Here is an 18,975-nt window from a genome sequence, read left to right on the forward strand (position 1 = left end):
ATTTCCTCAGGACCTATTTCCATTTTTATTTAGTTCCATACAGCTTGACCTCTTATTACAACGTTTAGAAAAAAATATTTTCCAAGGCCTCTGTATATATATTAATAGAACTCCAGAGTCTTTAAAAATTTTTTTTTAAGTTTATTTATTTTGAGAGAGAGAGAGAGAGAGAGAGAGACAGCATGAGCAGGGGAGGGGCAGAGAGAGAGAGAGAGAGAGAGAGAGAGAGAGAGAGAGAGAGAGAGAGAATTTGAAGCAGGCTCCACACTGTTAGTACGGAGCCCATTGCAGGGCTTGGAATCATGAACTGCGAGATCATGACCTGAGCCAAAACCGAGTCCGGCAGTTGGCCGACTGAGCCACCCAGACATCCTCAGAACTCCAGAGTCTTTTGATTGCTAATTTGTGCTTCACCCTACAACATTGTTCATAAGTGCCTGATAACCTGTCCGGTGAAAAGGCTTCTGGATAAAGTGGTACATAGGTGGTCATTCTAAGGTTCATCTATTAGATGGTGAGATGCAGGGAACTCTTACTTTATGTGATTACTCCAACTGCTTAACTACTTATAGCTTTCAGGTTTAAAGCTGTTCACCTGGGACTTGGTTATTGATCTTAAAGCATTGGCTCTGAAATCAACCACAAAACTATCAGGTGAAAACCACATTTAGGGAAACCAGCAATGATGAGGAAATGACACCATCCTGAGGTTGATGAATTTATGGAAGCTATTCTAATCCTCTTCCAATATTCCTAGGACGTATATGATGATCTGTGGCCACAGCCTGCCTTCCATGCCGTTGTCATTGACTGAGGCTTGGCACCTCTTAACTGGACAGAACAATGGGTGGATGGGCCCGGGGAATCGATTGCTGAATTTTCTTACAAGAAAGTAGTTGATTTAAGAGTCGTCATCAATGTTACATTCAGAGGTCATCATGTGGCATCAAAGATCTAGAAATAGCTAGTCTTTTTCTAAATTGAATAACTCAAGGCAAATACTCAATTTTCAAGAATTATAGAACCAAAACTCAGTCCTTTTTTCTCTCAGTGTTCACTGGATTTCTGAAATGTTGGCTCAAAAAAAGTGCTGATTGTCCATTTTAACCCATCCAACAACTACAAAGTAAAATAAGTGCTACAAAAAAGATAGGATTTGTAATGGACTTTTCCCTCAAGTTTAATATCAGACGCAGTATTGACCATTTCGGATAAGTCCACTGGTGAAACACTGGCTTAAATACAGAATTTAGTAGCCATTCTTCAGTTCTCAGTCAATTCATAGTAAATGACCATCATCTCACCTGACACTGTTGCTGCAATTCCCCGAAGTGGGATCATGGGTAATCCCTTGGTCACTGTGTTTCACAGCATCCATGATCTTGCTCCTGAGATACTGAGATTGAAATACTACACTTATGTGACAGAAATCAAATTGGAAAGCATTGACTGGGGTATATTTTAAATTTTTTTTAACGTTTTATTTATTTTTGAGACAGGGAGAGACAGAGCATGAACGGGGGAGGGTCAGAGAGAGGGAGACACAGAATCTGAAACAGGCTCCAGGCTCTGAGCTGTCAGCACAGAGCCCGACGCAGGGCTCGAACTCACGGACCGCGAGATCATGACCTGAGCCGAAGTTGGATGCTTAACCGACTGAGCCACCCAGGCGCCCCAACTGGGGTATATTTTAAAAGCTTAGAATTTTGGTTTCAGAAGCAATCATCGTTGCTTTTAGGCAACTCATTATCTAGACCTTATTATTTTTGCCTCATTTTCTCTTGCTAGATGCAACTCAAAGCTAACACTTTAAAAACAAAATGCTACTGTGGAGAGGAATGCACATTTCAAAATAAGAGAAAATAAGCTTGAGTCCCATCTGGACCAGGCACAAAAGTTGTTTATACTGAAGGCCTTCTTAAAAACCATAATAAGCAAATGCTGGTAGGTCTTAAATGACCCGAAAGGCATTGCTGAATTGTCATTTCTGGTTATAGATGTAAAAATCTGGCACAGTAAAAGAGGGGGAAAATCACTTTACTGTCTCTAACATTAAACATTGATTCAGTTGACATGAATTATGTTTATTCCACTTGCTAAAAGACACCTTGGAGATGGTTTCAGTTTGAGAAAAAAGGCCCATGACTTGCTTCTGAGTCTGCGTGTGATCTCTTTCAGAGCACTGTGGGCTCTTCCTATGTCTAGCTGTGCTGAAACTTGTAACTTGTGATGAGGTAAGATACAACCTCACTTTAGATGGAGAAGGTACGTGAAAAATACCAAACAACTTTAGCACAGAGTTTGGAACAATTTACTTCTCTAGAAAAACAAATTCTCAACTATATATTATTTCCAAAACAGCTTATCCAGAGAGCAGCCAGAGGGAAACCTCCCAAGGATTTGGCATTCTGGTGTTCTTATCTCACACGGAAATGGAGTTCACATGTGAATACCGTGTGTGTATTTATTTTTTTCGGTTGTAGTAACTGGATGGTATCATAATTTGTAATCACTCATCTTGCTCTTAATTATTTCATGAATCCTAGCATTTGTGATTTTGCTTTTCATCTCAGACTTATTTAATTTGAATAAAATGAGGGACATGGTATTGTACAAATGTATGTTTGTCACACAAGTCATTACCGCATCCAGCAAATACCATAACTCTCTCAACAGAACTTCTTCCAGTCATACAGAGAAAACTAAAAGGGAGCCAGAAGATGCACAGTAAACTGTTCAAAAATCTGAAGAATGAATTTAATGGGTGTATGGACAATGTATATTTCATTGCCAAAGAGTCTTTTCTCCTTCAGTATTTAATTAAGCTCTGGAAACAGAGTGCCCCATATTGCCTTGATTAGAGGTTGATTTTATTAATCCTAAAAACCAGGCTTTGGAGCTCAGTAAATGCTTCCTTTAGAAAGAACATACTTTGGGGTAACCAGTGTGTTTCTGTTACCCATTCTATTCCACATTTTAGAGGAGCCTCTAACTACTGACAGATCATATCACCAGGCAACTGTAATATGGCAGGTGGCTGGAAGGTTCTGCTGTGGGAAAGTCAGAGTTTTCAGGGAGATGATGCCTTAAGAGTCTAGAGTCTCCACTAAACTCAGCAGGAAAACGCACTAGTACCTTCCCAGAGTACCTCCTGTAACCTTTCAGAGTACATCTATGTTTATAAATTATGGTAACAATAAATAGTATTAATAAAAGCAGTTAATGCTTAGTGTATGTATATATTATTGTGATAAAATTTATAAAATTTACCATTTTAATCATGCTTAAGTATACTGTTCAGTGACATGAAGTATATTCACGCCGTTGTACAACCATCACCACAATCCATCTCCAGAAATCTCTTCATTTTCCCGAGCTGGAACTCTGTACTCATTAAAAATAATTGCCCATTCCTCCTGTCCCCCTACCCCTGGCAACCACCATTCTACTTTCTGTCTCTATGGATCTGGCTACTCCACACACCTCATCTAAGTGGAACCACACAATATTTGTCCTTTTGTATCTGCCTTATTTCTCTTAGTATGATATATTCAGTGTTCGTTCATGTTGTAGCATGGGTCAGAATTTCCATCCCTTTAAGGCTGGATAATATTTTGTTGTGTGTATACATCACATTCCAGTTATCCATTCATCCACTGATGGACATTTGGGTTGTTACAACCTTATGTGATTTTTATATTTAATTATTTTAATTCTCACAATACTAGTGTTTATTATCCTTATTTTCTGATTACAAGACTGAAGGATAAGGAGGTCACAGCTAAGAAGCTCTGGAGCCAGGCTTCTACTCCAGGTTGAGTAGGTCCTTCAGTCCCTTCTCTTTACTACTATGCTAGCCTGTGCTAGCCCTTTGCAAATGATTTATGAATTTAAATAAAGCTTCCATCACTTATGTAAGCCTTGATACAACACTCTGAGGTGAGGTTTCTGACTTAACTTGTCCAGATTTTAAAAGGCCCAAGGAGGGGCACCTCGATGGCTCAGTCAGTTTGAGCTTCCAACTCTTGATTTCAGTTCAGGTCATGATCACAGAGTTGTGGGATCGAGCCCCAGGTCAGGTTCTGTGCTAAATGTGGAGCCTGCTTAGGATTCTCTCTCTCTCTCCCCTTCTTCCCCTCCTCCCCACTCACATGTGCTCACTCTCTCTCTCTCTCTCTCTCAAATAAAAAAAAAACTAAAAAAACATTTAAAAGGTCCAAGGAGTCATCAGTGTGACAACAGAGCCCCATAGCAACTGATCTACAAAGAAGCTCATTACTACAAAATAAACAGTTTTCTGAAGGGCTAGAGGATGTTCTCTTCTTTTTCAGGAGCCCCTCTTGTGTGGATGATATAACCTTGGGTATAACTAGGTAGGGCATGAGAAAGTAATTAAAAATAAAAATAATAACAACAGCAACAACAATCTGAGTTATCATTGTAGACCTCATATACACTGGTGACCTCATTTACATTATCTCAAGGTCCCACAATGCTTTGTAAGAGGTTACCTTCCTGTTGCCTTCACATCCCAACCTTTCCCAGCATTCCACATCCCCTGTGCTCTCTCTTCAGAGACAAAACTGAAGGTGACATTGTCATATTGTCTAACTTGCCTATTTTCTTTCAGGTTTGTTTTTTCCAAATTTAAATTTGAAATTTTAATTTTTTCGGAAGTATGTCCTTGATTGATATAAGAAGATACCATCTTTTTGTTAATGTTTGTTTATTTTTGAGAGAGAGGTGGGGGGTACAGAGAGAGAGAGGGAGACAGAGGTTCTGAAGTGGGCTGTGCACTGACAACAGAGAGCCTGATGCAGAGCTCAAACTCAGGAACCGTGAAATCATGACCTGAGCCGAAGTCGGAGGCTTAACCAACTAAGCCACCCAAGCAGCCCCGAGAAGATACCATCTGTAATGTTTGAATATTGTGCTTGATTTACTCAGTAAAATAATTTGGCCTCAGTTCACATTAGCTATTTGTAGAACTGTTGCTATGGATTGAATTGTGCCCTGCACCGCAGTTCATACATTAAAGTCCTAACCCCCAATGTGATGGTATATGGAGATGAGGCCTTTGGGAGATAATCAGTTTAGATAAGGTCATGAAGGGGTCTCTCATGATGGGATTCATGTCCTTAGAAGAAGAGATACCAGAGAGCTACTCTGTCTTCTCTCTGTCTGTCCATGCTCATACAAAGTGGAGGTCGTGTGAGCACACAGTAAGAAGGCTGCCTTCTGCAACCCAAGGGAAAAGCTCACACCAGCAGCTACCCATGCTGGCACCCTGTTCTCTGACTTTCAGCTTCTAGAACTATGAGAAAATAAATTTTTGTTTTTTAAGCCACCCAGTCTGGTATTTTGTTACGGCAGCTTAAGCAGACTAATACAACTGTATTATTACGTATATTATTATTAATACAACTGTATTATTATGTATATATGACATTCTCGATTTATCATAATGTAATTATTGGTAATATTTATTAGTGCTTTACTCTGAAACTTATCCTAGGCTAAGTTCATTTAACTTATCTTCTTCTATAGTGTGCGTGTGTGTGTGTGTGTGTGTGTGTGTGCATGTAGTGTCATGGTTATAATATTATCCCCATTTTATAGAAAGGGAAATTTTAGTGTAGGCAGGTGGTAATTTAATTGTTCAGGGACACCTGGTAAAATCCATATCAAACCCAGGCAATTTCTAACTCTAGAGATTATTCTATGAACTATGGCACATATTTTATCTTTGACTCTTATGAGAAATGTGAAGTTCAACATGGAGACCCGCATATACCAATTTTCTATACAGTAGGTACAGATTTCACTAGGAAGCCTTTCAGTAACAAGCAGATTTATTTGTCAAGAGGCAATCCCTGCATTACTGAAGTTACTTCATGCAGTTGTTGTAATTAACAAGTCTGAAATCTGGAAATGATGTTGCTCGATTAAAAAAATTGTCAATTGTATAAAATGTTAAATTTTGGAAGGTAATGCTGATATGCACATTACAAGCTTCTCAGAGCAGAAGCATCTCTGAGAGAAGTTTCTCTGTTTTCACAAAGAGGTAGTAGATGAGTAGACTTATGAACCCAGGGCAAAATCATGACTTCAGTGCAAAATGTGACTTCAATTTAACTTCCCCTCACCCAGATTCCTTATTCTTGCCCCCTTTTCTATTTGCTCCATTATGCAGATCCCTTGTTCCTTTCAGTCATGGCCCAGGGTCTCTAAACTCAAATAGTCCTCTCCCCAAACACATTATTCAACTGGAAAGAATCTAATAAATGTTTTCATCTCCAGCAAGGCTATCATATTCAGACATACAAAAGGCCCACACTTTAGGACACATGTTTCAGGGTTCACTGGGGACATGATACTGACCATTCTCTTTTTCCTCACAGAGCTCCAGGACAGCACGCTCTGAGGAGGACCGAGATGGCTTGTGGGACGCTTGGGGCCCATGGAGTGAATGCTCACGCACCTGTGGTGGAGGGGCCTCCTACTCTCTGAGACGCTGCCTCAGCAACAAGTAAGTCCTGCATCCCAGATGGTAGGGAGTTTGTAAGGCCCATATGTAGTAGGTTCAATGCATACTTTTGTGGTTGGGGTTATTAAGACCATTTTGTTGCACACAAATCTGGATGGAAGAAAGGTACAAAGAATTAAATATGTGCATCTCCAGCTAGGTTATTTATATACTCTTATATGATAAGTGATATAGAATTTATCTCATTTACAGAGGAAATGTTGTCTATTTTCATATTAGAACTAGAAGGTTGATTTATAAGTAGAAATGGACCATAATATATGGCACTTTTTGGATCCCCTTAAATTTTAGTGACAAGAATAGCAACAATATTAACATTAACAACATATTAAGTTTATGTTGGATTCCAATGTTATCAAGCACTTTGCAAATAAGTGATATATTGGTTTGGGTTTCTTAGATGTCTGGAAGTTTCCTGAGATTATTCAGTTCAATGAATGATGAAGTTTGCATATAAGGAGGTTTGGAAAACAGAAACTTCTTGGGAACCTGGCATGGGAATGAGAGCAGTGGTGAAGGTGGAGAGTGGCTAATGGTTTCTAAGCTGAAAGTAAAGGCCTGAGGCATTAAAATGGCAGTCTACTTCAAATAATAATAAGTAAGAACTGTTTCTTGATCTGTGTGGTCTATGACTAGATTTTTCTTCAAACTATAAAATACAAAGTACAATAGTAATATTTTTAATGAGAGATTTTTATTTGACAGTGAAGAGTGTTACATGTGACAAATAAGAGGTTTGATCAAAATTACTATATACTATAGAACATGGAACAGAAGAAGAAAATATCTATCTATTTATATCTGCTGATTCTTCTAGACTTTTCATAATGAAACAGCACAAAGGGTGAGATACAGGTTCAGAAAAATGTCAGCTTACTCTAATGAGAGAATTTCTTGAAATCAGGGGTTTCAACGTCTTACTCTTTTCTGTGCCCCCCAGTCCCGCACATGGTCTGACAGATAGATTTTCCTTCACTGAATCCATCATAACTAGAGACCATTTTGGTTCCAGGCAGATCCTAATGGAAATGCTGTACCCTGGGAAACCTGGCCAAAGGGCATATCTTGCAAGAAACCGGATTAATTATGTTACTTAGCCATTACGGTGTTTGGTTCTACTCAGAAGATGGAGCTATTGGATGACATCCACTAGCAAGTTTGTTTGTCATCTTTGGAGGCCAGTGTCATAACAAACTAGGTCCCCGAGCTGACCAGAAAAAACTAGACCTTTCATTTTTATGATTCACCTCTTCTCTTAGTCTCAAATATCAAAACCTCCCTACATCTGTACTACATGATACTGCGTGGCGATAGCACTGCAAGATATAACTGATAACAAACATACATCAGTAAAGCCAAAATGTACAGATTTGAAATGTTCCTATTATACAGTTTTCTCGAATTACCGTGCTTGAATATGCTATAGAGGTGAGCCAAAGCATGTGTCTCACAAAGCTGGTAAGGAGTGTATGGGAACTTTCATACTGGCTCATTGATGTGAATGCTACATTGTGAGAATCTTGTATGGAGTAAGAGACTGACAAGCAACTTAAGGGATAAGTACAATCACAGGTAGAACTCTGTCATTCGGCAAAGCATCAAATATATTATAACATCATATAACATCAGTTATGTGAAATTCACACTTACCAGTTTTGTCACCTAGTAAATTAAGGCTCCAATTGTTAGGATTTTATTAAGATACTGTAGAAGATATCATCTATCATCTACTCATAATGAATTGGAAAAGGAAAATGTAAAATCTAAAATTATAAACATATAGACTATATGTCCCTATTTGACTTTCAAATATTGAAAAAAATACATTAGGTAAACTCATACTAGGCTGGAGAAGAAGCTAAAACAATGGGGAGAGGGGCAGGACCACCAACCTTCCATGAGTGGTTATCTGTGGCCCTCTTGTTCATTTTTTTTTATATTTTTTTTTTAGTGTTTATTTATTTTTGAGACAGAGAGGGACAGAGCATGAATGGGGGAGGGTCAGAGAGAGAGGGAGACACAGAATCTGAAGCAGGCTCCAGGCTCTGAGCTGTCAGCACAGAGCCTGACGCGGGGCTCGAAATCACGGACTGTGAGATCATGACCTGAGCCGAAGTCAGACGCTCAACCGACTCAGCCACCCAGGCGCCCCTCTTGTTCATTTTTTAATGGCTAATGAACTTAACGGGTTTTCTCTCATCTCCACTCCACATTTAATGTGGGCACCTTATACTCTTGAGAAAGATCACAGGTTATGAATGTATATGTCCTTAGAGGCCCAACAAGTAACTGGAATGTGTGTTGTAGTCTAACGGTAAGCACTCAAATTCAGCCTAAATGAATCCCATTGACCTGCTGAATTAATTTTCCACACTGATTTTCCAGTCCTGTTCTCACTTTTAGCTCTGATATTTTTAAGTCTGTCAGCTAATAATTACTCTGTTCCAAATATGATAGAACTGTAAAAAGGAGCTAAAATACTCAGATTTTATGGAATAAATGACAACTACTCAACTTCTGGAGTTAATTATGTTCTGTGATGGACGGGGAGACTGGGAAGAGGCTTGGTTAACTTTATGAGTTTGAGAACATCTTCTCTGAGTGATCTTTTGAAGAATGCAGGAAAATAAAAATCAGTGGAGGGAAAGCAGGGTGAAAATATAAATAAGCATTAAGTATAAAACTCATCCTTCTCACTGGCAGTGCTTGGTGCTGGAGAAAATGCCCTGACCCAGGGAGATACTGAGCAGAATCCTTCCTTTGCCTTCTCCCCCATTCTTTTTCTAGGCTCACAGAAAGTAAGCAGTGCTTCATTTTCCCAATTTCTGATATTAGACTATTGATAATTGCCTTTACTTGCAACTCTGGTTTGAGCAATAAGGGAAGGCACCATATAAACTTTTTTTCTACAACATTTACTAATTTCTGTAAGATTATGTTAGGTTTCATTGAGCAACTCTGATAATACAACTATTGCTAATCTTGCATCACTAAGTCTGCTTTGATTTTTGCATCATAACGTCTGCTCTTATTTTTTTTTTTTCTAATTAGAAAATGGACTATGCATACTTGTACTTTATGATGGCTCTTCATTTCAGGTGAATTAGACAATGTACCAACTACCTTGAGAAGCTGCTGCTTCTGTCCAGTTCTTCATATCCTCCATTAGATATTCTGAAGTAATATTTTTAACAAATGTGTTTTTCTCATTTATCTAGGATTGTGTGTTGTTTAGTGGAAACTATCCTTCTTCGACCTAAATTACTTAAGCATATAGTTTTAAATTTGATACTAAAGATCTGTCTCTGAGAGTTCTAGCTTTGTCTTCAGCCGGTTAATTTAACTTTTCCCATAAGGAGTTCCAGATGCATAAGGCACTTAAGAATACTGTGTGTAACGTCATATGTACCACTGTATTAGGTCTGTGCCAAAATCAAGGTCAAAGAGGTAAACTGCAGTTCATTTGAAATGGCAATGAGTCAGATAGCTGGATGCTCTTAAGTGTGGTGTCAACCTTTATATTGATGCCTGAAGAAGACTTAAAGGTCTTTTGTGACATTTTTTATCTTCTGCAAGGCCAATTAATCTCCAGACTGATAAATAGTATGGATTAATAGATTAATACATTAAGAGTAAGAATATTTTGTTAAATCCCAACTGATTAAATGAAGGGCTTGTCATACCTATATGTAATCAAGTAGCAAAAATAATAACAAAAAATTTTTTTCAAAAGCCTTACTTATAAAGGATGAAAGCATTTTTTAAAGTTAATAAATTTTGCATTGAATTCTTTAGTTGAATAGAATTTTTTGGAGCTGAATAAAATTATTAGATGAACAAGACATAAAATCATCACACTGTGGAGGTGCCTAAAAAAAGATTATGATATTGTTCCAAAGGGATGTGGCTGCCAGAATGTTGTCAATATAAATACAGAAAAATTAAAATAAACATCCTCAAGGAGTCTTATCTCACAGTAATTGGAAAGATCATTCAAACTTGTCATTTCATAATAATTGTGCTAAGTGAAATTAAGCTAACTCTTCAGATTTTTTAATTGCAAACACAGTTTTTCTCCCATAAAAATATTGATACTACAGCAATATAAGCTTTAGTTAGCAAGTAATTTCTACGCCATATAATAATAAATACCAAAAGAAAAATTTTAACATTAAGATTTGACTTCTTAAACAAATATTTTTTCCCTTTAAAGTCATTTCATCTTTATCAAAACATCCAATTAAGTTTCATAGGACCTGTTTTAAGACATTTTAGAACTTTCAGCTAAAGTGAACCCCAAAGCAAGATTTATCTGTTATTCTTCATCTGGTGTTATATGTTATCAGTCTTGTTTTCATTGGAAATGCTTGAGTTTTTGTTTAAAAGAAAGATATACAAGTTCAGAATAGGTCTGACTACTCTGTCATTTATATGAGGAAGTCTTTTCATTGTGTTAGGAAAGATTTCACATTTTAGGATGTTTAAGAGTTTGTGGTTGCCTTCCTTTTACTTTCTGGGTTAAAGCCTAGTCTAAATGTATTACCAGGACTTCTAATAGTCCAGGTCATATATCTTAGAGGGATGTGGTCCTCCCCTGCACCCCTAAGCTCTGATCTCCTTTCGGGAGGAGAGTAAGTCGAAAGACTGAATGTTTGGAACCGTTTTATCCCATAACCCTGTTTATTAGAATAAAAAATGGTTGGAAATGTGTTTGGTGTCCATAACCTTTACTAGCCATGCTGGGAATTTATAATTCTTGGCTGTCTTTTTCTGTTTATTTAAAAATTCTTTATTTGGCTAGTTCAATAGCCCTTGTGAAGTCATTATTTCTTTTCAATTTTCTTTTTTTTATTTAAACTGCTTTATAGGGATATCTTTGACATGTAAAAACTACATATATTTAAGGTATACAACTTACTGTTTCAATGTATTTATATATTGTGGAAGGATCACTACCATGAAGCTAAATAATTTATCCAACTATATCCAATATAGTTACATATTGTGTATATGTACATAGTTACATAGTGCATATGTGTTGAGAAGATTTAAGAGATACCCTGTTTCAACTTTCAAGCATACAATACAGTATTGTTAACTATCATCACCATACTGTACATTAGATTTCCCAAAGTGATTCATCTTGCATAACAGAAACTTTGTACCCTTTAACTAACATCTCCTCATTTTCCCTTCTCTCCTGCTCCTGGCAAAACACCATTATACTTACTCTCTGCTTTTATGACTTTAACTATTTTAGATTCCACTTATAAGTGAGATCATTCAGTGTTTGTCTTTTTTTGTCTGGCTTATTTCACTTAGCATAATGTCCACCAGATTCTTCCATGATGTCACAAATGGCAGGACTTCCTTCTTGTTAAGACTAAATAATATTCCATTGTATGTATATACCACATTTTCTTCACCCATCCCTCTGCCAGTGGACATTTAGATGGTTCCCATGTCTTCACTATTATGAATAATGCTGCAGTGAAAATGGGTGCAGATATCTTTTCAAATTCCAGATTTCATATCCTTTGGATATATATACTCAGAAGTGATATTGCTAGATCATATAGTAGTTATATTTTTAATTTTTTGAGGACCCTCCATACTGTTATATAATAGTTTTACCATTTTCTGTTCCTACCAACAGTGTACAAAGGTTCCCTTTTCTTTATGTCCTTGCCAACACTTGTTACTTTTGTCTTTTTGATAATAGCCGTTCTAACAGGTATGAGCAGATATCTCATTATGGTTTTGATTTTCACTTCCCTGATGATTGGTGATGTTGGGCACCTTTTCATGTACCTGTTGTCCATTTGTATTTCTTCTTTTAAGAAATGTCAATTCAGGTTTGTTGCCCATTTTTTGATTGGATTATTTGTTTTTTCACAATTGTGTTGTAAGAGTCTCTAATATATTTTAGATATTAACCCTTTATCAGATATATGGTTTGCAAGTAACTTCTCCAATCCAAGGCAATTAATAGATTGCCTTTTAACTTTGTTGATCATTTCCTTTGGTGTACAGAAGCTTTTTAGTTTCATCTAGTCCCACTTACCTATTTTTGCTTTTGTTATAGGCAGTTTTGGTGTCATGACCAAAAATCGTTGCCAACACCAATGTCAAAAGTTTTTTCCCTCTTTTCTTTTAGAAATTTTATCGTTCCAGGTCTTATAGTTAAGTCTTTCATCCATTTTGAGTTAGTTTTTTTTTTTTTAATTCACCGTGAGAATAAGGGTCCAATTTTATTCTTGTGCATGTAGATAACCAGTTTTCCTAATGCCATTTATTGAAGAGAGTATCTTTTCACTATCATTGTGAGTTCACCATTGTGGCACTCTTGTCAAAGATTGGTTGCCTATATATGTGTGGGTATATTTCTGAGCTCCTTGTTTTGTTCTCCTGGTCTAAATGTCTGTTTTTATGCAGTACTATAATGGTTTGATTACTATAACTTTGCAGTATAGTTTGAAATCAGGAAGTGTGATGCCTCTAGCTTTGTTCTTCTGCCTCAGGATTTCATTGGCTATTTGGGATCTTTTGAAGTTCCACATAAATTTTAGGATTGTTTCTCTATTTATGTAAAGGATGCCATTGGGATTTTGATATGGAGTGTGTTGAATCTGTAGACCAGTTTGGGTACTATGGACATTTTAACAATATTAATTCTTCCAATCTGTGAGCAAGGGTTATCTTTCCATTTATCTATGTCTTCTTTAATTTCCTTCATCATTGTTTTATAGTTTTCAGGGTATAAGTCTTTCACCTAATTGGTTAAGTTTATTCCTAAGCATTTTATTATTTTTGATGCAGTTGTAAGTGGGATTTACTTAATTTCATTTTCAGATGGTTTGTTGTTAATGTGTAGAAAAGCCACCAATTTTTATATGTTGATTTTGTATCCTGAAACTTTGCTGAATTCATTTATTAGTTCTAACAGTTTGTTGTTGTTGAATCTTTAAATTTTTCTACATATATGATCATGTCATCTGCAAAGATGATTTTATTCTTTTCCAATTTAATTTGGATGCCTTTTATTTCTTGTCTAATTGCTTTGACTAGAACTTTTGGTACTGTGTTAAATAGAAGTAATGAGAACGAGTATTCTTGCTTACATTGGATCTTAAAGGAAAAGTTTTCAGTTTTTCCCCATTGATTATGATGTTAGCTGTGGTTATTCAAATATGACCTTCATTGCATTGAGGTAAGTTCTTTTTATACCTATTTTTAATGGTGTTTTTTAAATCATGAACAGATATTGAATTTTTTTTACACTCCTTTTCCTGCATCTGTTGAGCTTATCATGTGGTCTTTATCTTTCATTCTGTCAATGTGATATATGACTTTGATTGATTTGCATATGCTGTACCACCCTTACACCTCACAGATAAGTCCTACTTGGTCATAGGTACAGTGCTTTTAATGTGCTATTGAATCCAGTTGGGTAGAATTGTATTGATGATTTTTGCAACCATGTTCATTAGGGATATTGGCCTATAGTTTTCTTTTCTTACAGTTTATTTGTTTGTCTGGCTGTGGTTTCAGAGCAATATTGGCCTTATAAGATTCATTTGGAAGTGTTCTCTCTCCTACTTTTTGGAAGACTTTAAGAAGGATTGGTATTACTATTTTTTAAATGTTTAGTAAAATTCACCAGTGAAACCGTTAGGTCCTGGCTTTTCTTTCTTGGGAGGTATTTGATTATTGATTCAATTTTCTTATTTGTTACTGGTCTGAACTAGAAAAAGAACAAAACAAGCCCGCAGTTATCCTGAAAAAAAGAAGATAATAAAGATTAGAAAAAAAATGGATCAAATAGAGGTTAGGAAAACAATAGAAAAAATTCAACTAAACTAAGAGTTGCTTTTTTGTTTTTTTTTTTTTGAAAAGATAAGATCAACAAATGCTTGGCTAGACTAAGAAAAAAAGAGAAAAGATGAAAATAAAACCAGAAATAAACAAGAAGACATTATAATAAATGCCTCAGAAATCAAAAGGACCATAAGGAACTATTATGAACAATTATACCAATAAATTGGGTAACCTAGAAGAAATGAGTAAATTCTAAGAAACATATAACCTTCTAAGGGTGAATCTCCTCAATTTTCATTCATTCATTAAATAAATATACACTGAATATCTATCATGTATCAGGCAAGTTGCTAGGTATAACTAAGGATAAAAGACCCAGGAGTCAAGCATCTGCTTTGGGGGATTTAACAAATTATTAAGTTTTTGCTGATTATACTGAATTTCTACTAATTGTAGTTATATAATATTTTAAGAAGAGAATTTCCTCCCAGTTATGTAAATAGGTAATATATATGTAGCAATGGTTCTTAATCTTAGCTGTACTTTAGAATCACCTGTATATATATATATATATATATATATATATATATATATATATATACACACTGAAAGCCAATTAAATACAAATCTCTAGAGCTGGAACTCTGATATCAATACATCTTTCAAAAGCTCACCAAATGATTTTAATGTATAACCAGTGTTAAAACTGCTGTTGTATTCACTGTTGACAATAGCCAAAGTATGGGAGGAGCCCAAATGTCCATTGACGAATGAATGGATAAAGAAGATGTGGTACAATGGAATATTACTAGGCAATCAAAAAGAATGAAATCTTGCCATTTGCAAGTACATGGAGGGAACTAGAGGGTATTATGCTCAGCGAAGTTAGTCAGAGAAAGACAAATATGTGACTTCACCCATATGATAAAGGGAAGATACAAAATAGATGAACATAAGGGAAGCAAAAATAATATAAAAACAGGGAGGGGACAAAACATAAGAGCCTCTTAAATATAGAGAACAAACTGAAGGTTACTGGAGGGGTTGTGGGAGGGGGGATGGGCTAAATGGGTAAGAAGCATTAAGGAAGACCCTTTTTGGGATGAGCACTGGGTGTTATACATAGGGAATGTGTCACTGGAATCTACTCCTGAAATCATTATTGCACTATATCCTAACTAACTTGGATGTAAATTTAAAAATAAATTTAAAATACCCTGCTGCTCTATTAAAGGAGATGATAGTGGAATGATTCAGTTCCCTGGGATTTTTTGGAAGTTAGGGTAATGAATAAAAGAAGGAATTTTCTGGTAAAAAGATTCGTTTATGTTTAAATTCCTCACTCAGGTTTCTGTGAAATGACCCAATCTACAGCATTGGAGGAAAGCCCTGGGCACCAGCATGTCAGGATGTAAAAGTGGTGATTGTCCCCGTACTATTGTGAGCTAAAGGAATAACTTTTCTGAGTGGTTATACAGTTGTCAGTATAGCTAAGGTCAGCCTTGCCCAGATTGACAAATGGACTAAGTGATTTCTGAAGTTTTCTTCCATTCCATTATTAAGCTTACAAGTATGACCCTTTAAAATGCCTCCAGGTTGTTAGTGAATGACTAAGTTAATGCCCCGAGCCTGGGATATTTTATGCAAATTCTCTGGGATCCACCTGCCTTCAAATTCATTAAATTTCTTATCCGTTGAGTGGAGTTTATCTTTCTACCTTCAATTCCACATTTATCATTATGCGGAAAGAAAGGCTTCCTAATAGTACTTGAGGTCTTTAATTTTTCTTATATTTTCTTAAATTTCTTATCCCTTGAGCGGAGTTTAACTTTCTACCTTCAATTCCGCATTTATCATTATGCGGAAAGAAAGGCTTCCTAATAGTACTTGAGGTCTTTTATTTCTCTGTTTGGGTCCAATTTGTGCAACAGAAAAGAGGAGTTTATCTAACCCTAACTGTTTTTGCTTAGTTTCAACCACTGGGGGAGAGGGAGGTGGTGGGAAGGAAGGAGGAAGGAGGGAATGATAAAGGAGAAGAGAAAGAGATTAAGAGAAATTAAAGGGACACCAGATATTAACAGCTAAAGACAAGGGATACCAGAATTACATACATTGGGGGAAGGATGCTTTACGTGGAGACAGAAAGAATAAGTATAGAATGTTAAGTAACATCATAGTCATGTGTGACCATCAACTGAAACCCATAACTACATATGTCAACCTTAAATAGCTGCATAACCAATCCCTACCTCTGGGTTTTGGGGTAGGACTCACAGGTCAAGATTGGGATCTTTTCCTAGTGAGAGAGTCACATGTTTGGGAGCCTGGCTCTCATAACAGTGCATTTCACTGTCTCTGAGAGAGTCTTTAACCTATTTTGTGGACTATCCCTTTTATTTATTTATTTTTTTATCAAACTACTAATTTTGAATCTTGGTCCCATTATTTTCTAGCCAGGTGACACTGCACTGGGTTTTTAGTTTTTCTGGGATTCAATTTGTCGCATCTATGATGTCAAGTGGACAGTTCCTGGAACAGAATAGGTGTTCAATAAATATTTATATTCAGTGAATGTCTAAGGTGCCCTTCAACTCTAAAATTGAATGTGTGACCCCTAGACAGAGAGCTTTTCTCCACCACATGTGCAGTCAAAACCCATTTTGCTGCCAGATAGGAAGAGGAACAAAAGCTGCTCTTAATATGAATGGTTTTAAAGAAAAATGTTGTTATTCTCCAGGCCCCCATCTTACAACGGACATCTGGGTGATATGGGCGGATTGAAGAACTTTTGTCTCTAGCCAAAATAATTCATAAATTCCCAGCTCCAGGGTTGTATCGGGTGAGGTTGTGAGAGTCCTAGAGTTTCATAATATACATTTTCCTCATGGGGAAGATGGAAAAGTTGGACTTGATGTTGCTAAAACACATTTGTTTTTATTCTCATTCTTTGCCTCTTTTGGCTACTGAGCAAATGTAAGATCATTTGCAAACCTTATGGCATGTGTGTATGTATAATAAAGTGCATGTCCTTCCTGCTAGCGGATCTCAAGCCAAGGGCAGCAATCCCCCTGCCCCACACCCCAGCATATTTCAGAGGGAGCAAATGCATCGCAGTGACAAATACAACTTAGAATAAATATGTGGAAATAAACATGTCTGTAAAAAAATGCAGTTTCTTTCCTCTGGTAGCTATTTCATTTCCTTTTATGCTTTTCACCTTCACTTTATTATAGAAAGATTTTAATCAGGTTTCAGGGTTCACAACTTAGAGCAAATATTAGACCAAAAGTTCTTCATGGCCTGAAATTATTCTGATAGCATTTCCTTCTGTTCTACGCCTTCTCTTTAACTTTGACCCACCCACCCTTCCTTCGCTCCTGTCTTCCCTCCCTCCTTCCTTCCTTCTTTTCTCTTCTCAAGAAATGCTTATGGAGTACTAACCATAAACGAGGCACTTCACTAGGCACTGGGGCTCAGAGATCAAAACATAGACTGCAGGGGAGAAAAGCAAATAAAAGAAATCAAAAATAGGTTTTTTAAAAGTGAAAACAGTCCTGGCCAGCTACAGGACTGTCCTGATCCTTTAAAATACTGACCACATTGTTGTCTCTCTGCCTCTTGTTCTAATGAGCTTCTTACCTTCAATGTTCCTCCACACCCATGCCCAGCTAGTAAAATTCATCACACACTCAGCAGTGGTCTTCAGCCTCATTTTGATATACTTATAAGTCATTTCTCTTCACACCACTTTGAATTACCTTTACACAGACTGGCATGTGTTATGGTTTCTTGTATGGCACTGTATCCCCAATACTATCATCTAGGAGCACAGGTTTTATCTTTCTTGTTTTATATTTTACTGCCACGCACATAGTAGGTGTTCAGTTCAGTGTTGGATGAATTTGCTGAATAGAATATTAGGGCCAGGAACCTACTGTAGGACTGTTTCTTGAGTAACCCTTTCTCCCATCACATTCTTGGGATACTTATGGCCCATATGGGACATTCTACCTAAGATATTGCCTTCTTAAGTACTTTCTTCTCACCAGCTTGTCCCTTTGTCCAATTTCTTTTGTATTTAGTATCCAGACCATGCCCATTAGTAGTTGACTATGCATTATACTGTTGTGTGTTTTACGTGGATGGATGTAGATTGTTTTCCAACTAAATTATAACTTTGAAAGGATCAAAAAAGGCCATCATTTTTCTATCTTTCACAGTTCCTTGCATAGTACTGGTTCAGACTGGATGCTCAATAAATGTGTTAAGTGACTATAAATCTGAAAGCATTATACAAAAACTTGCTAACCAGAAATCCTGCACGGGGGCTCATTTTCACTGTGAGACTGCTTATTGTACATTTTCCTCATTAGATTTTCTGAACAGTATGCTTGGAGCAGTTTCTGGCTTCATTAGAAGTTGGGCATGATCATTATGGTTTATATTGTCATTGTTCTTGCTTTTTTCTTTGTTGATTGCATGGGCATACTCCTCATTTTCATAACCTCAGCCCATATTTGTGAGAACTCAATGCTTTGTTGTAACATGTCAGTCTTTGAAGAACAGACAGAGATATGTAAAATCATACTTGTTTGGGGAAAAAAATTGGC

The 18,975-nt window shown here is 36.7% G+C and overlaps 1 protein-coding gene across 1 annotated transcript in view; it reads left to right on the plus strand.

Moving 5' to 3' along the window:
- Positions 1-18,975, plus strand: part of ADAMTSL1 (ADAMTS like 1) — a 376,924-nt gene that overhangs the window by 26,032 nt on the left and 331,917 nt on the right. The window contains exon 2 of the mRNA XM_007098528.3: positions 6,402-6,529. Within this exon, the coding sequence (XP_007098590.2) occupies positions 6,402-6,529 (128 nt within the window). The remainder of the gene's footprint in view (positions 1-6,401; positions 6,530-18,975) is intronic.

This window comes from Panthera tigris, chromosome D4 (genome assembly GCF_018350195.1).
Source record: "Panthera tigris isolate Pti1 chromosome D4, P.tigris_Pti1_mat1.1, whole genome shotgun sequence".
Lineage (NCBI taxonomy): Eukaryota > Metazoa > Chordata > Mammalia > Carnivora > Felidae > Panthera > Panthera tigris.